The 22,826-nt window shown below is 43.2% G+C and overlaps 2 protein-coding genes across 2 annotated transcripts in view; both read left to right on the forward strand.

The window, feature by feature from the left end:
• The window catches only part of LOC134609295 (ly6/PLAUR domain-containing protein 2-like), a 45,481-nt gene extending 41,208 nt beyond the window's left edge, over positions 1–4,273 (forward strand). The window contains exon 3 of the mRNA XM_063452973.1: positions 4,065–4,273. Coding sequence (XP_063309043.1) covers positions 4,065–4,273 — 209 coding nt within the window. The remainder of the gene's footprint in view (positions 1–4,064) is intronic.
• A 2,665-nt stretch (positions 4,274–6,938) lies between these two features.
• Positions 6,939–22,333, forward strand: LOC134607694 (lymphocyte antigen 6E-like). Its single transcript, XM_063450236.1, has 3 exons — positions 6,939–7,035; positions 21,258–21,380; positions 22,062–22,333. The coding sequence occupies exons 1-3, from the start codon at positions 6,984–6,986 to the stop codon at positions 22,265–22,267; spliced, it is 381 nt and encodes a 126-aa protein (XP_063306306.1). The 5' UTR covers positions 6,939–6,983; the 3' UTR covers positions 22,268–22,333.
• The last annotated feature ends 493 nt before the right edge of the window (positions 22,334–22,826 follow it).

A 22,826-nucleotide genomic window follows, 5' to 3' on the forward strand; every position in this document is an offset into this window, starting at 1 on the left:
TATTTAGGCTGATTATAAGGAATGACCCTGCAGGCGGTTTAGATACAGGGGCTGCCAATTCGCTAATTACAGATAATTAGAGTAAGGTTTATATGGCCTGTTTTATCTGTTAAAAAAACCATCAGAATGGTAGTTGGAGTCTGAGAGCCGTGTATGTATACAGTAACATTGAAAAAGTCACAGCACGTTCCCTCATAACGGCACGTTCCCTTATCACGGCAGGTTCCCTCATCAAAGCACGTTCCCTCATCGCAGCACGTTCCCTCATCACGGCACGTTCCCTTATCACGGCAGGTTCCCTCATTAAAGCACGTTCCCTTATCACAGCATGTTCCCTTATCACAGCATGTTCCCTTATCACGGCAGGTTCCCTCATCGCAGCACGTTCCCTCATCGCAGCACGTTCCCTCATCACGGCACGTTCCCTTATCACAGCACGTTCCCTCATCACGGCACGTTCCCTTATCACGGCAGGTTCCCTCATCGCAGCACGTTCCCTCATCGCAGCACGTTCCCTCATCACGGCACGTTCCCTTATCACAGCACGTTCCCTTATCAAAGCATGTTCCCTTATTACAGCACGTTCCCCCATCACAGCACGTTCCCTTATTACAGCACGTTCCCTTATCACGGCAGGTTCCCTCATCGCAGCACGTTCCCTTATTACAGAACGTTCCCCCATCACAGCACGTTCTCTCATCACAGCACGTTCCCTTATTACAGCATGTTCCCTTATTACAGCACGTTCCCTTATTACAGCACGTTCCCTCATCACAGCACGTACCCTTATTACAGCACGTTCCCTCATCACAGCACGTTCCCCCATCACAGCACGTTCCCTTATTACAGCACGTTCCCTCATCACAGCACGTTCCCTTATTACAGCACGTTCCCTTATCACAGCACGCTCCCTCATCACAGCACGTTCCCTTATTACAGCACGTTCCCTCATCACAGCACGTTCCCCCATCACAGCACGTTCCCTTATTACAGCACGTTCCCTCATCACAGCACGTTCCCTTATTACAGCACGTTCCCTTATCACAGCACGCTCCCTCATCACAGCACGTTCCCTTATTAGAGCACGTTCCCTCATCACAGCACGTTCCCTCATCACAGCACGTTCCCTCATCACAGCACGTTCCCTCATCCCTTCACGTTCCCTCATCACAGCACGTTCCCCCATCACAGCACGTTCCCTCATCACAGCACGTTCCCTCATCACAGCACGTTCCCTTATTACAGCACGTTCCCACATCCCTTCACGTTCCCTCATCACAGCATGTTCCCTTATTACAGAACATTTCCCCATCGCAGCACGTTCCCTCATCAGAGCACATTCCCTTATTACAGCACGTTCCCTTATTACAGCACTTTCCCTCATCACAGCACGTTCCCTCATTACAGCACGTTCCCTTATCACAGCACGTTCCCTTATTACAGCACGTTCCCTTATCACAGCACGCTCCCTCATAACAGCACGTTCCCTTATCACAGCACGTTCCCTTATTACAGCATGTTCCCTCATCACAGCATGTTCCCTTATTACAGCACGTTCCCTTATCACAGCACGTTCCCTTATTACAGCACGTTCCCTTATTAGAGCACGTTCCCTCATCACAGCACGTTCCCTCATCACAGCACGTTCCCTCATCCCTTCACGTTCCCTCATCACAGCACGTTCCCTCATCCCTTCACGTTCCCTCATCACAGCATGTTCCCTTATTACAGAACGTTTCCCCATCGCAGCACGTTCCCTCATCACAGCACGTTCCCCCATCACAGCACGTTCCCTTATTACAGCACGTTCCCTCATCACAGCACGTTCCCTCATCACAGCACGTTCCCTCATCCCTTCACGTTCCCTCATCACAGCACGTTCCCTCATCCCTTCACGCTCCCTCATCACAGCACGTTCCCTTATCACAGCACGTTCCCTTATTACAACACGTTCCCTCATCACAGCACGTTCCCTTATTACAGCACGTTCCCTTATCACAGCACGCTCCCTCATCACAGCACGTTCCCTTATTACAGCACGTTCCCTCATCACAGCACGTTCCCTCATCACAGCACGTTCCCTCATCCCTTCACGTTCCCTCATCACAGCACGTTCCCTCATCCCTTCACGTTCCCTCATCACAGCACGTTCCCTCATCCCTTCACGTTCCCTCATCCCTTCACGTTCCCTCATCACAGCACGTTCCCTCATCCCTTCACGTTCCCTCATCACAGCATGTTCCCTTATTACAGAACGTTTCCCCATCGCAGCACGTTCCCTCCTCAGAGCACATTCCCTTATTACAGCACGTTCCCTTATTACAGCACATTCCCTCATCACAGCACGTTCCCTCATCACAGCACGTTCCCTTATTACAGCACGTTCCCTCATCACAGCACGCTCCCTCATCACAGCACGTTCCCTTATCACAGCACGTTCCCTTATTACAGCATGTTCCCTCATCACAGCATGTTCCCTTATTACAGCATGTTCCCTTATTACAGCATGTTCCCTTATTACAGCATGTTCCCTCATCACAGCACGTTCCCTTATCACAGCATGTTCCCTTATTACAGCATGTTCCCTCATCACAGCATGTTCCCTTATTACAGCACGTTCCCTTATCACAGCACGTTCCCTTATTACAGCACGTCCCCTTATCACAGCATGTTCCCTTATTACAGCACGTTCCCTTATCACAGCACGTTCCCTTATTACAGCATGTTCCCTCATCACAGCATGTTCCCTCATCACAGCATGTTCCCTTATTACAGCACGTTCCCTTATCACAGCATGTTCCCTTATTACAGCACGTTCCCTCATCACAGCACGTTCCCTTATCACAGCACGTTCCCTTATTACAGCATGTTCCCTCATCACAGCATGTTCCCTCATCACAGCACGTTCCCTTATTACAGCACGTTCCCTTATCACAGCACGCTCCCTCATCACAGCACGTTCCCTTATTACAGCACGTTCCCTCATCACAGCACGTTCCCTCATCACAGCACGTTCCCTCATCACAGCACGTTCCCTCATCACAGCACGTTCCCTCATCCCTTCACGTTCCCTCATCACAGCACGTTCCCCCATCACAGCACGTTCCCTCATCACAGCACGTTCCCTCATCACAGCACGTTCCCTTATTACAGCACGTTCCCACATCCCTTCACGTTCCCTCATCACAGCATGTTCCCTTATTACAGAACGTTTCCCCATCGCAGCACGTTCCCTCATCAGAGCACATTCCCTTATTACAGCACGTTCCCTTATTACAGCACGTTCCCTCATCACAGCACGTTCCCTCATTACAGCACGTTCCCTTATCACAGCACGTTCCCTTATTACAGCACGTTCCCTCATCACAGCACGTTCCCTTATCACAGCACGCTCCCTCATCACAGCACGTTCCCTTATCACAGCACGTTCCCTTATTACAGCATGTTCCCTCATCACAGCATGTTCCCTTATTACAGCACGTTCCCTTATCACAGCACGTTCCCTTATTACAGCACGTTCCCTCATCACAGCACGTTCCCTAATTACAGCACGTTCCCTTATCACAGCACGCTCCCTCATCACAGCACGTTCCCTTATCACAGCACGTTCCCTTATTACAGCATGTTCCCTCATCACAGCACGTTCCCTTATCACAGCACGTTCCCTCATCACAGCACGTTCCCTCATCACAGCACGTTCCCTTATTACAGCACGTTCCCTCATCACAGCACGTTCCCTCATGACAGCACGTTCCCTTATTACAGCACGTTCCCTTATTACAGCACGTTCCCTCATCACAGCACGTTCCCTCATTACAGCACGTTCCCTTATCACAGCACGCTCCCTCATCACAGCACGTTCCCTTATTACAGCACGTTCCCTCATCACAGCACATTCCCTTATTACAGCACGTTCCCTTATTACAGCACGTTCCCTTATTACAGCACGTTCCCTTATTACAGCACGTAACCTCATGACAGCACGTTCCCTCATCACAGCACGTCCCTTTGTCAGTCTTGTAGTAAGTAATTGCCAATAAAATGTCTTTCTCTCTGTACTGCAGCTGGCGTATCATTTGCTTCAATCACTAAGACGTGTGCGGCGGGCTGTACGGCTGTGAGTGCTGGGTCCTCCTCCTTGGTCTCCGGTTCTGTTTCTTGCTGCAACACTGACCTGTGCAACACAAGTGGCGCCACCAGCATTAAATCTGGAGTCACCATCCTGGCTGTGACCGCCGGACTAATCTTAGCCCTGCTGAAGAATTCTCTGTAAAAGTTAAATGGTTCATAAACTGTAACCAAACATGTGAAACTTCATTAAACAAATTGTAACATAAAACATCACTTTGTATGTGAATTTATCAATAAATCTGGAAACATTGTGATCTAAAGGAAAACTATAGCATTAGAAATACAAGTTATGGGTTCCCTGTGAGCGTTACAGAAAGAGTTAAACTTACCTTATTTCTCCTGGTGCGCTGGGTTCTGCTGCTTCACCTGCTCGGCTGAGATTATCAATACTGACAATTTCAACCAATTCAAAGCTTCCCCCTAAGGAAGTATTGGGCGGGCTGTGTGCATGCTCAACATATCACCATGCTGCACCAATCAGCATCTTCTGATAGAGATAATTTGAGTCAATCTTTGCAGGACCGAACCCAGGAAGTCCTAGTGACAGCCTGGATCGCCATCATGATGGTTGTCATGTGCCCAGCGGTCCTGGGCCCCACATTCCCGATCTGTAGCTGCGGAACTGCCACCATTGCAATTGCACAATCCAAACACACTGGCTGCAGGCATTACAATGAAGCAAATTCCACTATAAATGGCATGTTTTCTACACTTTAAATTCTGCTGGCATTGTGCTCTAACTGTACCATCTGTGGCTGATGCCACCACAATGACAAGGCAGCCTTACTGACAGACAGCTACTAGGCCAGCGATATCCAGTTATGGCCCACGAGGCAGAGCGTCAGTTATGGCCCATGAGGCAGAGCATCAGTTATGGCCACGAGGCAGAGGGCCAGTTGTGGTCCATAAAGGCAGAAGGTCAGTTGTGGCCTATGAGGCAGAGTGTTAGTTATGGCCCATGAGACAATGGGTTAGTTATGGTTTATGAGGCAGAGGTCCTGTATGATGTCGATAAGGGGTGCCCAAAAGGTAGATCTCCATATGTTGTAAAACTACAACTCCTTTGATGCTTTGCAAGGTTTTAGCATGTCTTTAGAATGACAACGCCTCATGAAAGCTGTAGTTTTAAAACATTATTTATTTATTCATTTATAAAATATTTTACCAGGAAAGATACATTGAGATTTCTCTAGTTTCAAGTAAAATACAAAAGCAATATTTATACACAATATATACAAAATGTAACTTAGAACAGGTAGGAAATACATAATCAACCATGACAGGTGCATTCTGTTTTGAGAAATGGAGAAAGGGATCTCTTAAACAAGGGGTTCCCAACCCAGTCCTCAAGTACCCCCTACCAGTACACAATTTAGGGATTACCCAGTTGTGTCGCAAGTGTTTTTTTTCTTTCTAAAAACACCTCAGACACAACTGGGTAATCCCTAAATCCTGGACTGTTAATGGGTACTTGAGGACTGGGTTGGGAACCACAGTCTTAAAGGACTTTAGGCCCGGGGAAGATTTGAAAGTGTGCGGCAGTTGTGGGGATCTACCTATGGTTCACCCCTAATGTAGATGGAATGTCATTGCTGTAGAGGCGTGTCAAATTATAGTTCCTGTTCCTGTGACATTTTGCAATTGCCTCATTTATTGCTAAAATCCCCCCTTTATAATACTGTGATGCGCTGCGGAATGAGTTGGTGCTATAAATGCCAATAATAATAATTTAATTGCAGCGCACACTCTGTACTTGCCTTAATGACATTTCATAGGATTTAACATGCAATTAAATGGTAATTATAAATGAGTGAGCAAAGATAACCCATCCTTTCATTAGGTGCAGTGACAGCCCCAATCCACTCCTCCATTATTTATTTTTAGGTTGTCATGGTGAAAACTCTTTGCACTGGCTTTTTCTAGGTGATTGTGTTGCCATTTGTGTTTTTCTTTTGTTTTGTATTATTTTATTACCGTATAATATGGTTTGTTAATATTTTCTTAAAACCTTTACTGTCACCTACGGTTACAGCAGGCGGGACACCCCACCCAGGACTGTGATTTCATTACAGGTTAATACATCCCAGAGGAAGGGATTAGTTCCTTAAAAATGTCTATAAAATGTATCCAAAAATGTATATAGAAATATAGATTTGTGGTGCCCCTAGCAGACTAGCGCATACCATGGCGGATGTCAAATTGCTTTCTCCACTGCCTGTCAATAATGTTTTTGATTTTTTTCTATTTTCTCTATTGAATGTTTTTTATTTTTATTTTTATTTTATAAGCACATTTCCTTTTTATTTCCCTATTAGCAGATGAATAAATATCTAATAAAGAATGTAATTTTGGTGGTCAAGGTGCTCGGAGCGTGGCTTTGTTTGAAGGCGAGTTGTTTATTGTAGTTTTTGTTACTGGACGTTTTGTGTTTATTGCTGGTGTTTTTTGTTACTGGACGTTTTGTGTTTATTGCTGGTGTTTTTGTTACTGGAAGCCTGTGATGTATCAAGTGCACACAATGTGACTGTGACAGGGGAAAATATTTGTTCTTCCTGAAGAAAAAAGGCCCAGGCCATAGGTTAACAAGGTGGTTTGAGAATTTCACCTGAAGTGCGGTGGACAGCTTCTACAACAATTATAGCTGCCTAGCAGCCACGCCTCGGTGCCAATAGCAGAGCTTGTCAATCTTTTCAGCAATGTGTGTTTAGAATAGAGAACGTGTTGAAATTCAATATGTTCCTTCTAATAACATTAATCAGCCGTCTTCATAGAAACCAGACTTCCCAAACACAGAATCCCTTAAATACGGAGCAGCCTGACTGCATGGTACCACTTGTTCCTTCGAAGCGATCATGGATACCATTAAGATCATCGTGGTGCTCACCACACTCTGCATTGGGACAGGTAAAAAGGCACGGGGGACTCAGGGGAAGATTTCTCACTTCATTGACTGCCATTAGTTGTTTATGTAGATATTGCGTCAGTGAAGTTGAACGTGTCTTTGCATTATTGATTTGTGACTGAGTTCTAGGATGACGATTTGGTGGGTTAATTAGTGGATTAATAATGATAGGATTGATTAACATGTCTATTCTGTAACCAGCCCTTTTTTCGCTATTTAAAGAAACAACAGTATGTATATATATGATACCTCAATAGTAATACAATGGTATGATATACTTATCTGATATAGTCAAAACAGCCTCTCAAGGTCGTGGCCCAGTTCCTGACCTTTTACAACATATATATAGACACAAAGGAAAATGAGATACGGCTGTACATGATCTAAAACAGGAACAGAAAAAGATACATAGTGTGATACAGCAAACTAAATGGCAGTGCGCTGATATAATAATGCACTCACGAGATCAAAATGAATAATGCGCCAGAAAGGTGCCTGCCCTGATGAACTTGGGCGGCTGAATGTCTCCACTCTCCACTGGAACTCCAAGTGGACCAAAGTTGGAATGAGACTCCGATATAGGTAGGGCAAAATAAATATGTACATTTATTGTAGAAAAGAGCCACATTATAGATTAGCCACATTAAATGAAATAAAACAAAAAGAGGTCCTTTCGTTCCTATAAAAAGGAACTTCCTCAGGGACCAAAAGTAAATAATATGACAGTTAAAAACAATCAATACAAAAATACATACAATAACCCCCCCCAATGAGTCTCTATAAATAGGGCTGGGCCTTTAGTTCATAGGTGGATCCGGTGGGAGTTACCCTCGATTCCTTGATCCCATCCAGTTGTGGGGTATCCAGCGATCCTGTTCAGGTGTGGAGTAGGTGTTCTGGCGTTCAATCTTGGACCTCTTTTATTCCTTTTTTCGCTATTTCCCTGGCCGCCGGTTAAAGTGGCACTGTCATGGTTTTTATTTATTTCAGTTTTTAATCCTCACCCACTTTATATCTCAATGATGGCATTCCCTTCTTTGTCACTTGCTTTTATTATATTTATTATATTTATTATATTTATTATTTTTATTATTTTTTCTGCCTTGTGCTGGATCTGAATATCTGGGCGTATCCATTATATTCTCCTCTCTATAGGAATTCTCTTCTTTGCCATTTTATGGGACACGCTTGACTGATGGATTGTGGGTAAATTAGTTTAGCAGCTGAAATGGAACTTTGATTGTGTTCCGCCTGATGTCACATATTGCCAAAGATCACGCTCCCTCCGAGAAAAAATAGTGCCCGCTTTTTCTTCTGTATAACTAAATACGAAGGAAAAAAACAAAAACTAAGAGAGATAGAGGGACAAATATTTATTGAAACATAGTTTAAAAGCAAAACCTATAAAGTAACAGAACCAATTTATTACTTTAACGCCACGCATCTACAACATTGTTATTTTACAATATATTGTGCTTTAAATTTCTATTGTCTATAGATTGCCAGACACCATATCTGTATATAATATTCCAACGACAGATAGACAGAACAAACTAGTTATAATTGGTTGCTGTTATTTTAGGAGACGCACACAGGGTATTAGACGTGGCTGAAATAAAATATATTTGTGGTCGGCTAATATCGTATAGTGAGATACCTTGTGATTGGAATCAAGTCGGTGTGGTGTGCCGGAACCGACGTAGAGGGTAGGCCTGAAAAAGAGGGCCTCCCTGAATGAATTGTATAAGAGGGAGAGGTGGGTGGGGTGAACAGCGTGCGTACGGCAAGGTAGGAAGGGGGGAGTGGCGTTCATATAGGAACGTTTAACTCCTCCCACAAATACAGGCCTTACGGCCTTAAACTTGTGGTCGGCTGATATCGTATAGTGAGATACCTTGTGATTGGAATCAAGTCGGTGTGGTGTGCCGGAACCGACGTAGAGGGTAGGCCTGAAAAAGAGGGCAAAAGGAAATGCCATAAAAACACACTTATATCACTATAATTATCGATCCGTCTTACTACTTATGCGTGGGAATGTTCCTGAATAATGTGCTGATTCCTTGTGCCTCTAATTGTCGGTACCGGTGTACTGCTACTGGATGTCGTGCTTATAGAAAGGACGTGAGGAATAGGAGCCAGTGGACCTATCTACTCTAATGACAAGAGTGCGAATGAGGAATGGTATTTGGAAGTAGTTAGAGAATGATTAGTGGAACCAGTATCTTGATTGTCTGGTTTGAATGTTGGCGTGACACGATGAAGTGTTTGTACCTTCTTAATTCCTTGGGGAGACATGATTTACTTAGTCTGATTAGTTGTGATCGTGGAGTTGTAGGGTTCCAGAACCCTTGCATGGTTGCAGGCACATAGATTTAAGACCTGGTTGTGTGCAGTTTAGGGAGACTGATACTGCCCAGTATTCCCGTCTGTATACGAACGTACTGTGAAGTGAGACCAACTATTTAACTTGATACCTTATGTTAATATGGGGTATGGTTTGAAAGGCTTGTCGAAAACTTGTATGACAGTTCGGTATAGTGTGATCGTGTGCGTATGAAGGTTTGAATAAAGGTGGCAAAAGAAGAAAAATACTACTGGGTGAACAGTATGCCTGTGGATGTCATGGTCCACTGAGTCTCGTAAGAATGTCACAACACTGTATTAAGTGTCTTAGAGCAACGAACAACATTCTAGATGATAACTCGTGTCGAGCCCCAATAGCCGGGTGACCGGAAGGGGATGCTGAATTGCAGATAATGCGTGAATGTTGTGACTAGGGAGAAGTAAGAGACTGAGTGACTCTTGGCTAGTAGACCCTAATAGATAGGAAATGCTGCAACCCTCGTCCTCTGTAGCCTTCTTAGAATTCCTGAAAAAGAACATGACAACAACAATGAGCACAAACAACAACAATATGGTTAAGTAATGTAGAACTGGCTAGCTAACTAGTGCCGAAGCGAAAAGCTCACTACCCCGTGACAAGTGAGGCCCTGCTAGTTGCCAAGCGGCTGGAGAGAGGCTCTACCTATGATTTGGGCGTGGGGCTCGAGCCACAAGCGTGGTGGCGGGGTGGCGGCCTCTCGGTGACAGTAAAAGATCCAAAAACGTGTGGCCGTGACAGGTGAGGCCCTAACTACAACCCGATAGGTGGGTGAATGCGAGGCTCTAACTATGATTTGGGTCGAGGGACGAAAATCTCCGTGTTGAGATTGGGGAGTTGGCCTCGCGGGTCCAGTTACGTTGTACAACTAAGGCCAGCTCCTAACCCTAGAATAGCCAGTTCTCTGACCCTAGACGGGGGCTTGATAAGAGGGTAACGTAACGTGCTTGGTAACCCAAGTTGTGGTTGAGGAAAGGTACCCGGAGATCCCCAGACAGAGACAGAGGAAAAGAAGGGAGTGAAAGGAGGAAGAAAGAAGAGGGAAGGAACTGAAGTTGAGGGAAGGAAAATGATGAGCAGATTAGTGAAGTACTATGGAGATATAGCCGATAGTACAGTATCGAGAGACCCAGAGGGAGCCAAGGAGTCTCGTGATGGCTACTATAGAACCTGAAAGGAGATATATGAAGGCGTTGTGCACAGAAACTTTGTAGTAGCTGATGGAGAGAGGAGAGTGAACATAGCAAGGTAGCGAGTAACAATACGATTGTTACGTGTAGCGAGTACGAAAGAGTTGAGTGCAGCCGTGGCCTGACGAGGCAAGGCAGGAATCAAGCCCCCGTACCCCAATACCTGATCGAGTAACAACGTGGCCTAGCAGAGGCAGTTGTTTGGAAAGCGTAGAAAAACGAAAGTAAATCTGATAGAAACAGGTTACAATTGATTGGCTAATGGCTAATTGCGTAACAATTGTCGGGAACGTGACCGACAACACATTGATACGTGATAGAAACAGGCGACTACAGTGAACCAGTAATCGTCTACTAACAGCAGATGACAATATGAAATAACAAATGTAATTGTGAAACTAACAAAACATTACCTGAAATTCTAGCCTGTATTATATAACCTACAGAGACGATGCCACAACAAGGGTATTACATCTTATTACCTTAGCCAAAGTAGAAAGTGACAAGACAAGCAGCCCGATAACAGTGAGAGAATGAATATCACATGGTGAAGTGGCTGAATAATAGATAACCACGGTTAAAACAGTAACATTTGCGGAACTAATGTAATCGCAATTGAGACAGGCAATTATACTGTCAACTGAACAGTCTGAGTCAACCGTGATTTAATCACTAACGGCATTACCCACCATGTAGGACCACAAAAAATGAAACCAAGTTATTAATGTGTCACACCCGTGTTCGGTAGCAGCCCAAAACAGCGAAACTGACAGTTACAGAAAATTGCAACATTGCTAAGGAAACCACCGAAATCCCAAATATACTGACTGTAGAAAGGTGGCAATGTAATAGGTGCCAATGTGAAACTATGGAAGTGGAACCTGCAACGAACATATTCCGCATAAATATACAGACATAAATGACATGATTACCAAAATCAAATAGTTTGTCGAAATGTAACCTAATTGCCAGACTCACACGAATCGTATTGTTTGAGAGTTTCAAGCGTACAGTTAGATCGTTCGTGAGTTTGAGCGTATGAAAAACAGGTCATAACATGCACTGGCGTTGTATGGCGGGAATAGCCCGAATGAGGCCATTCCCACCGATTACCTGAATGTTCGTTAGATGTCGGTTTGATACCCCATCGTGTAACAACGTGGCCTTAGTCCGGGCAGTTGTTTGAAATGCGGACGAACTTAATGGTACCTGAAAGAAATGGTGATAACAGCGAAGCAGTGATTGTCCAAAGAAAACAAATGACAGTATGCAACATTAATCGTAATTAGCGGGGAATGTGCCATGGCGGTAACGCCTGAACCCGAGGTAATTCGATACATGTATAACAGGAGTTGCTAAAACGTCCGTGGTAGCAAGCAATGCAGACAGGAAGTGTCCCCAGGAATCATACTTGGATGTTTAGTTAATTTGTAAACCTATGGTTTATAAGTGGACATGCTCTAAACACTGAAACCCACAATATCTGCATAATTTACCTAAGATTCAAACCTATTTACCACTTACAGCTGGTAGCCATTAAGCGAACGACATGGCTATATCCCATAGGCTGCACCTCAGCAGAACAAAACATGGAAATAGGAAAAAAAATAATTAATAGAAGATAATGATTAAGGTATAAATTACTTGCTTTCTCTTAATAGGAGTTTGTGCTTACTAAGCCAATATTATAGTCACGGTGAGAGACTCCCAGCATGCAATAGGGGGGTAGCTGGGGGAGCAGATGGCTCTCAGCATAAGCAGAGACCTGTCATGTGGAGTCCGGAATCTTAATCAGGTAATATGTGCATTTTCCATCCCTGCCGGCTTGCCTGTCACAACCTGTCCTAAAGCAGACTCACAAAACAAGATGTACCAGGATATAAGACCACAGCCATAACAAATCACCTTCATAGAACTGGATCTGGTGTAACTCACACCTGGATCCACACACATGACACCCTCCATGTCATCGTCTCACTGTAGATCGTGAATACGCTGCCTCTGATACTCCAGCTGAGGACTATGACTCTTATGATGCACAGCCAGACAACCCTAAATACCATGTACTAATGAACTAATACTGAGGCAGGGAGTCCACGGATCTTAAAACACATGAAACATATTGTCACAAACTGACTGCCTACTAAAAGAACTGCATCCTCAGGCACAGCAGATTATATGGACTGCCACTCTCACAATGCATACAGTTTAATTGTCGACCAGCAAATAGCCCTAGCGCGGCTATTTGCTGGTTACCTTAGCGTTCGTTTGTTCGTTGCCCGAGGTGGAGCGGGGGAACTGAGAGAACGCCGGACCGGAAGAGGTGAGGACCGGAAGAGACCAGGACCGGAAGAGGCGAGGACCGGAGGAGCGTGAGCGAGGACCGGAAGTTCGGCTGTCACTGAGAGTGAACAGCGTGCGTACGGCAAGGTAGGAAGGGGGGAGTGGCGTTCATATAGGAACGTTTAACTCCTCCCACAAATACAGGCCTTACGGCCTTAAACATATATATCAGGGTTCTGTAATCGTGGGGGAAAGAGTGAGAAAATATGGGGAGAAATGAATGGGGGGAGTTATAAAAGTCAAAGTTAGCAGACAGTAAGAGAAAATAATAACTGAAGAAGAAGAGTGTTGTTTAACAGTAATTATTATTGGTTATTATTATTATTGGTATTTATATAGTGGCAACTAATTCCGCAGCGCTTTACAATATTACGAAAGGGGGAAGAATTTACAATAAATGAGACAATTACACATTGACAAAGGAACAATAGGTAGACGAGGGCCTTGCTCAAATGAGCTTACAGTTTAGAGGTGGGGTACAAATACACAACAGGACAGCAAGTATGACAGCCACCAAACAAGGTGGAAAAGTATCAGAGCTTGAGGTTAGAGTGGAGTGTGGCTTTTAGGAGAGCGCAAGATTTGGATAAGTATAGATAAGTTACTCTGGGAGTCCATAAGCATTTCCGACCAGATGTGTTTTGAGGGACTTCTTAAATAATTGAAGACTAGGGGAGAGTCTGATGGGGTTGACAGGCTGTTGCCCGCGAGAAGTCCTGCAAGCGCGAGTTAGCAGTAAGGGTGCGAGCAGCGGACAGGAGAAGGTCACCGGCAGAGCAGAAAGACCGAGAAGGGGCATATCTATGGATACAGGAAGAAATGTAAGAGGGGCTAGAGTTGATTAGAGCTTTATAGGTAAGGTTTAGTATTTTGAATTGACACCTATGTGATACAGGAAGCCAATGTAAGAATTGACAGAAAGGGTGATGTATGGGAGGAGCGACGGGTGAGGAAGATCAGCCTGGCGGCAGCATTCATTGCCGATTGTAGCGGGGCAGTTCAGCTTTTGGGGAGACCAACTACGAGAAAGTTACAGTAGTCCATGCGAGACATTACCAGAGCATGAACAAGCTCCTTGGCAGCATCTTGCGTGAGAAATGAACCCCAACGTGCGTTTCGCCGGTATGCGCGTTTCGCCTGAAGAGCCGCAGACCAGCGAAATGCACATCGGGGCTCATTTCATCATACTGACCATTCCCACCACTGACAAATGGAGCATTATCTCCAGTTTCCAGCACTAGGGATCTGCTGCACCTCACTTAAACTAACAGGAAACCGGTGATTAGGGTCATTTTTTGGACAGCACGTTCTCTTTTTTGAGGCAGACAGGTAGTTAGATACTGACCTACAGATAGGTGCCCTCGAAGGCACAGTCAGCCTGAATACCCTCACCTAACATTACAGGGGATTTCAGACCAATGCAGTTAGCTAGCTAAATTTTCTCATGCTAGACAGGTGCCCTCGAAAGCACAGCTAGATTTTCTCCTCCTCAGAACCTATTCACTACTGATACATTGTATCACCAGGCAGTTTATTAGGAAACATAGGCAGTTTATTTCACTTATTATATCATCTTGATTCTACCAGCTTTATTGATTCTGCCGTGATATTAACTTCTGGTGTTTATTTTGGGGTAACATTTAACTGGTCCTGCATTATATTTGAGACCAAGCCAAGTTTATGCGTATTGCTGAGACAGCATAACACAGTGGTTACTCACCACTTATGTTCTTTTGCAATTCTATATCCTATGTTTCACTATCCTCTCTTCTCTTAATGAGATACGATGTTGTGATGGACATTAGATCAATTGTATCTTTTGCAAGAGGATAGTGCTTCACTTCGCTTCACCCTTATTGGCTTCCTACACTATATCTATATCTGTTGTATTAGTGGCAATTCTCCAGGGCATTTTTTTTACCTCTGGACCTACCTTTTATCCTATATACATATATGTCATATATTTAATTATAGTATCATTTATTTCTATATTGTACTAAGGGTTACCCCCTTATCTGTCCCGTGCTGATTATATCCAGATGATCATTGGCTTCACCTTCTCTAGCTCTGCTTAAGGCTGTTTCTGCAGGGATTGGTGATGTGCGTCCAGTGATTATTATTCATTATCAGTAGTTACTATTGATAATCAGTAGTAATTATTGGTTATCAGCAGTTATTATTGGTGATCAGTAGTTTTTATTGGTTACCAGTAGTTACTATTGGTAATCAGTATGTATTATTGGTTATCAGTAGTAATTATTGGTAATCAGTAGTTCTTATTGGTAATCAGTAGTTATTATTGGTTATCAGTAGTTACTATTGGTAATCAGTAGGTATTATTGGTAATCAGTAGTAATTATTGATTATCAGTAGTTATTATTGGTAATCAGTAGTTATTATTGGTAATCAGTAGTAATTATTGCTAATCAGTAGTGATTATTGATTATCAGTACTTATTATTGGTAATCAGTTGTTATTATTGATTATCAGTAGTTATTATTGGTAATCAGTTGTTATTATTGATTATCAGTAGTTATTATTGCTAATCAGTAGTGATTATTGATTATCAGTAGTTATTATTGGTTATCAGTAGTTATTATTGATTATCATTAGGTATTATTGGTAATCAGTAGTTATTATTGATAATCAGTAGTAATTGTTGCTAATCAGTAGTTATTATTGATTATCATTATGTATTATTGGTTATCAGTAGTTATTATTTGGTTATCAGTAGTTATTATTGATTATCATTATGTATTATTGGTTATCAGTAGTTATTATTGGTAATCAGTAGTTATTATTGGTTACCAGTAGTTACTATTGGTAATCAGTAGGTATTATTGGTTATTATTATTATTATTATTATTATTATTATTGCAATTTATATAGCGCCAACAGATTCCGTAGCGCTTTACAATATTATGAGAAGGGATTTAACTATAAATAGGACAGTTATCAGTAGTTATTATTGGTAATCAGTAGTAATTATTGATTACCATTAGGTATTATTGGTAATCAGTAGTTATTATTGATTATCATTAGGTATTATTGGTAATCAGTAGTTATTATTGATTATCATTAGGTAGTATTGGTAATCAGTAGTTATTATTGGTAATCGGTAATAATTATTGGTAATCAGTAGTGATGATTGATTATCAGTAGTTATTATTGGTAATCAGTAGTTATTATTGATTATCATTAGGTATTATTGGTAATCAGTAGTTATTATTGGTTATCAGTAGTTATTATTGGTAATCAGTAGTTATTATTGATTATCAGTAGTTATTATTGGTTATCAGTAGTGATTATTGATTATCAGTAGTTATTATTGGTTATCAGTAGTTATTATTGGTAATCAGCAGTGATTATTGATTATCAGTAGTTATTATTGGTTATCAGTAGTTATTATTGGTAATCAGTAGTTCTTATTGGTTATCAGTAGTTATTATTGGTTATCAGTAGTTATTAGTGGTTATCAGTAGTTATTATTGGTAATCAGTATTGATTATTGATTATCAGTAGTTATTATTGGTAATCAGTAGTGATTATTGATTATCAGCAGTTATTATTGGTTATCAGTAGTGATTATTGATTATCAGTAGTTATTATTGGTTATCAGTAGTTATTATTGGTAATCAGTAGTTCTTATTGGTTATCAGTAGTGATTATTGGTTATCAGTAGTTATTAGTGGTTATCAGTAGTTATTATTGGTAATCAGTATTGATTTTTGGTAATCAGTAGTTCTTATTGGTTATCAGTGGTTAGTATTGGTAATCAGTAGTTATTATTGGTTATCAGTAGTGATTATTGATTATCAGTAGTTATTATTGGTTATCAGTAGTGATTATTGATTATCAGTAGTTATTGGTTATCAGTAGTGATTATTAATTATCAGTAGTTATTATTGGTTATCAGTAGTTATTATCAGCTTTCGGTAGTTATCATCGGCTTTAAGTAGTTATCGGTTATCAGTAATTATAATTGATTATTAGTAGTTATTATCAGTAAACATTCAGTAATTGTTATTGATTATCAGTAGTCACTATTGATAATCATTAGTTCTTATTGATAATAATACTCCTACACTTTCACTGATTTCCTGGATAGTTCTGCGTGATCCTGCGAGTGAGAGAGTTTATGTGGCTGTATATTGGTTACCATGGTTACATTATACAGTGTGATAGATGATAGCATAGGCCGCGCATTGAGAGGGTTCATCTGCAAGTCTATAGCTTTAATATTAGCAATGCATCTTGGGAGTTGTGGTTCTGTGGTCACTATAGCTATTATACTATTCATTTTATAGTGTTTTACTTAACAACATTGTGCCATCAGAAGCACTGTCTGAGGACACCTTGATAGGGAATTTCTCTGCTCACATAACATGCTATCAGTGCTCCTGTTTGGGAATTTCTCTGCTCACATAACATGCTATCAGTGCTCCTGTTTGGGAATTTCTCTGCTCACATAACCTGCTATCAGTGCTCCTGTTTGGGGCATTTCTCTGCTCACATAACCTGCTATCAGTGCTCCTGTTTGGGCATTTCTCTGCTCACATAACCTGCTATCAGTGCTCCTGTTTGGGGCATTTCTCTGCTCACATAACCTGCTATCAGTGCTCCTGTTTGGGCATTTCTCTGCTCACATAACATGCTATCAGTGCTCCTGTTTGGGGCATTTCTCTGCTCACATAACATGCTATCAGTGCTCCTGTTTGGGGCATTTCTCTGCTCACATAACCTGCTATCAGTGCTCCTGTTTGGGGCATTTCTCTGCTCACATAACATGCTATCAGTGCTCCTGTTTGGGCATTTCTCTGCTCACATAACATGCTATCAGTGCTCCTGTTTGGGGCATTTCTCTGCTCACATAACATGCTATCAGTGCTCCTGTTTGGGCATTTCTCTGCTCACATAACCTGCTATCAGTGCTCCTGTTTGGACATTTCTCTGCTCACATAACCTGCTATCAGTGCTCCTGTTTGGGCATTTCTCTGCTCACATAACCTGCTATCAGTGCTCCTGTTTGGGCATTTCTCTGCTCACATAACATGCTATCAGTGCTCCTGTTTGGGAATTTCTCTGCTCACATAACATGCTATCAGTGCTCCTGTTTGGACATTTCTCTGCTCACATAACCTGCTATCAGTGCTCCTGTTTGGGGCATTTCTCTGCTCACATAACCTGCTATCAGTGCTCCTGTTTGGGCATTTCTCTGCTCACATAACCTGCTATCAGTGCTCCTGTTTGGGCATTTCTCTGCTCACATAACATGCTATCAGTGCTCCTGTTTGGGGCATTTCTCTGCTCACATAACCTGCTATCAGTGCTCCTGTTTGGGCATTTCTCTGCTCACATAACATGCTATCAGTGCTCCTGTTTGGACATTTCTCTGCTCACATAACCTGCTATCAGTGCTCCTGTTTGGGCATTTCTCTGCTCACATAACCTGCTATCAGTGCTCCTGTTTGGGCATTTCTCTGCTCACATAACATGCTATCAGTGCTCCTGTTTGGGCATTTCTCTGCTCACATAACATGCTATCAGTGCTCCTGTTTGGACATTTCTCTGCTCACATAACCTGCTATCAGTGCTCCTGTTTGGGCATTTCTCTGCTCACATAACCTGCTATCAGTGCTCCTGTTTGGGCATTTCTCTGCTCACATAACATGCTATCAGTGCTCCTGTTTGGACATTTCTCTGCTCACATAACCTGCTATCAGTGCTCCTGTTTGGGCATTTCTCTGCTCACATAACCTGCTATCAGTGCTCCTGTTTGGGCATTTCTCTGCTCACATAACATGCTATCAGTGCTCCTGTTTGGGGCATTTCTCTGCTCACATAACCTGCTATCAGTGCTCCTGTTTGGGCATTTCTCTGCTCACATAACCTGCTATCAGTGCTCCTGTTTGGACATTTCTCTGCTCACATAACCTGCTATCAGTGCTCCTGTTTGGGCATTTCTCTGCTCACATAACCTGCTATCAGTGCTCCTGTTTGGACATTTCTCTGCTCACATAACCTGCTATCAGTGCTCCTGTTTGGGGCATTTCTCTGCTCACATAACCTGCTATCAGTGCTCCTGTTTGGACATTTCTCTGCTCACATAACCTGCTATCAGTGCTCCTGTTTGGGCATTTCTCTGCTCACATAACATGCTATCAGTGCTCCTGTTTGGGCATTTCTCTGCTCACATAACATGCTATCAGTGCTCCTGTTTGGACATTTCTCTGCTCACATAACATGCTATCAGTGCTCCTGTTTGGGGCATTTCTCTGCTCACATAACCTGCTATCAGTGCTCCTGTTTGGGGCATTTCTCTGCTCACATAACATGCTATCAGTGCTCCTGTTTGGGCATTTCTCTGCTCACATAACATGCTATCAGTGCTCCTGTTTGGGCATTTCTCTGCTCACATAACATGCTATCAGTGCTCCTGTTTGGGCATTTCTCTGCTCACATAACATGCTATCAGTGCTCCTGTTTGGACATTTCTCTGCTCACATAACATGCTATCAGTGCTCCTGTTTGGGGCATTTCTCTGCTCACATAACCTGCTATCAGTGCTCCTGTTTGGGGCATTTCTCTGCTCACATAACATGCTATCAGTGCTCCTGTTTGGGCATTTCTCTGCTCACATAACATGCTATCAGTGCTCCTGTTTGGGCATTTCTCTGCTCACATAACATGCTATCAGTGCTCCTGTTTGGGGCATTTCTCTGCTCACATAACCTGCTATCAGTGCTCCTGTTTGGGACATTTCTCTGCTCACATAACATGCTATCAGTGCTCCTGTTTGGGGCATTTCTCTGCTCACATAACCTGCTATCAGTGCTCCTGTTTGGACATTTCTCTGCTCACATAACCTGCTATCAGTGCTCCTGTTTGGGGCATTTCTCTGCTCACATAACATGCTATCAGTGCTCCTGTTTGGGGCATTTCTCTGCTCACATAACCTGCTATCAGTGCTCCTGTTTGGGCATTTCTCTGCTCACATAACCTGCTATCAGTGCTCCTGTTTGGGGCATTTCTCTGCTCACATAACCTGCTATCAGTGCTCCTGTTTGGACATTTCTCTGCTCACATAACATGCTATCAGTGCTCCTGTTTGGGCATTTCTCTGCTCACATAACATGCTATCAGTGCTCCTGTTTGGGAATTTCTCTGCTCACATAACCTGCTATCAGTGCTCCTGTTTGGGCATTTCTCTGCTCACATAACCTGCTATCAGTGCTCCTGTTTGGGCATTTCTCTGCTCACATAACATGCTATCAGTGCTCCTGTTTGGGAATTTCTCTGCTCACATAACCTGCTATCAGTGCTCCTGTTTGGGGCATTTCTCTGCTCACATAACATGCTATCAGTGCTCCTGTTTGGGGCATTTCTCTGCTCACATAACCTGCTATCAGTGCTCCTGTTTGGGGCATTTCTCTGCTCACATAACATGCTATCAGTGCTCCTGTTTGGGGCATTTCTCTGCTCACATAACATGCTATCAGTGCTCCTGTTTGGGCATTTCTCTGCTCACATAACCTGCTATCAGTGCTCCTGTTTGGGCATTTCTCTGCTCACATAACATGCTATCAGTGCTCCTGTTTGGACATTTCTCTGCTCACATAACCTGCTATCAGTGCTCCTGTTTGGGGCATTTCTCTGCTCACATAACATGCTATCAGTGCTCCTGTTTGGGGCATTTCTCTGCTCACATAACATGCTATCAGTGCTCCTGTTTGGGCATTTCTCTGCTCACATAACATGCTATCAGTGCTCCTGTTTGGGCATTTCTCTGCTCACATAACCTGCTATCAGTGCTCCTGTTTGGGCATTTCTCTGCTCACATAACCTGCTATCAGTGCTCCTGTTTGGGCATTTCTCTGCTCACATAACCTGCTATCAGTGCTCCTGTTTGGGGCATTTCTCTGCTCACATAACCTGCTATCAGTGCTCCTGTTTGGGGCATTTTTGTTGGTTTGACAGCTTGGTTCCCCTGATTTTCTAAATGTCCCAAAATTGCACACAGAAGCTGAGCCCCATTAAAATCACAGATTTGCCGGCAATCCCAATATATCACGGTAAAAAAACACACAAACACAAACAATGCAACTGATGACAGACAAGGGACAGACAAAATTAGCAAAACCCGAAAGCATGTAGAAGCCAATTGACCCCTGCCATCAATGTTTTCACTGGGTTTTTCTTTGGTTGAGTTTGTCATTCAGTGTCCGACGGGCAAGAGATTTATTTTGTTTTTTTTCAGAGTGCCACAATTTACTTTAAACATTTAATGACATCACTTCTCCTCTGTTCACAGCTATGTCTTTACAATGCTATACGTGTACGAGCCAGACCTCAAATGCCAACTGTATTACCACAACCACTAACTGCACCACTGGTCAGACGTACTGCATGACCTCGTCCACATCAGCTGGAGTTGGTAAGATCCTAAACACCTATCTTTACAGAAATCCTTCAACATGATACAGTAACTAGCTAACGAATGATTTAGAAAACTACACACTAAAATACACATTCGCGATGGAACGCTGGTACTCCGTCACTTGGGCACGTTCCCTTATCACAGCACGTTCCCTTATTACAGCACGTTCCCCCATCACAGCATGTTCCCTTATTACAGCACGTTCCCTTATCACAGCACGTTCCCTTATTACAGCACGTTCCCTTATCACAGCATGTTCCCTTATCACAGCACGTTTCCCCATCACAGCACGTTCCCTCATCACAGCACGTTCCCCCATCACAGCACGTTCCCTTATTACAGCACGTTCCCTTATGACAGCACGTTCCCCCATCACAGCACATTACCCCATCACAGCACGTTCCCTCATCACAGCACGTTCCCCCATCACAGCACGTTCCCTCATCACAGCACGTTCCCTCATCACAGCACGTTCCCTCATCACATTATGTTCCCTCATCACAGCACGTTCCCTCATCACAGCACGTTCCCTCATCACAGCACGTTCCCTCATCACATTATGTTCCCTCATCACAGCACGTTCCCCTTATAACAGCATGTTCCCCCATCACAGCACGTTCCTTTGTCAGTATTATAATAACTAATTGCCAGTAAAATGTATTTCTCTTTGTACTGCAGCTGGTGTATCATTTGCTTCAATCACTAAGACGTGTGCGGCGGCCTGTACGGCTGTGAGTGCTGGAATCTCCTTGGCCTCCAGTTCCGTGTCTTGCTGCACCACTGACCTGTGCAACACAAGCGGCGCCACCAGCATTAAATCTGGAGTCACCATCCTGGCTGTGACTGCCGGACTAATCTTAGCCCTGCTGAAGAATTCTCTGTGAATGTTAAATGGTTCATAAACTGTAACCAAACATGTGAAACTTCATTAAACAAATTGTAACATAAAACATCACTTTGTACGTGAATTTATCAATAAATCTGGAAACATTGTGATCTAAAGGAAAACTATAGCATTAGAAATACAAGTTATGGGTTCCCTGTGAGCATTACACACAGAATTTAACTTACCTTATTTCTCCTGGTGCGCTTGGTGCTGCTACCCCACCTACTCAGCTGAGATTATCAATACCGACAATTTCAACCAATTCAATGCTTTCCCCTAAGGAAGTTTTGGGCGGCTTGTGTGCATGCTCAACATATCACCATGCTGCACCAATTAGCATCTCCTTATAGAGATACTTTGAGTCAATCGTTGCAGGACCGAACTCAGGAAGTCCTAGTGACAGCCTGGACCACCATCATGAAGTGACAACCATGACGGTTGTCATGTGCCCAGCGGTCCTGGGCCCCACATTCCCAATCTGCAACAGTGGAACTACCACCAGTGCAGCTGCACTGGGGCCCAGTGGGTGACTCATGCACCTGGGGCCACTTAATGGG

The sequence above is a fragment of the Pelobates fuscus genome, chromosome 4, assembly GCF_036172605.1.
Source record: "Pelobates fuscus isolate aPelFus1 chromosome 4, aPelFus1.pri, whole genome shotgun sequence".
NCBI lineage: Eukaryota > Metazoa > Chordata > Amphibia > Anura > Pelobatidae > Pelobates > Pelobates fuscus.

Coding starts and splice junctions, on each gene's coding strand:
- LOC134607694 (XM_063450236.1), top strand. CDS start 6,984: ATGGATACCATTAAGATCATCGTGGTGCTCACCACACTCTGCATTGGG. Junction 7,036..21,257: donor CACACTCTGCATTGGGACAG/GTAAAAAGGCAC, acceptor CTCTGTTCACAG/CTATGTCTTTACAATGCTAT. Junction 21,381..22,061: donor GTCCACATCAGCTGGAGTTG/GTAAGATCCTAA, acceptor TTTGTACTGCAG/CTGGTGTATCATTTGCTTCA.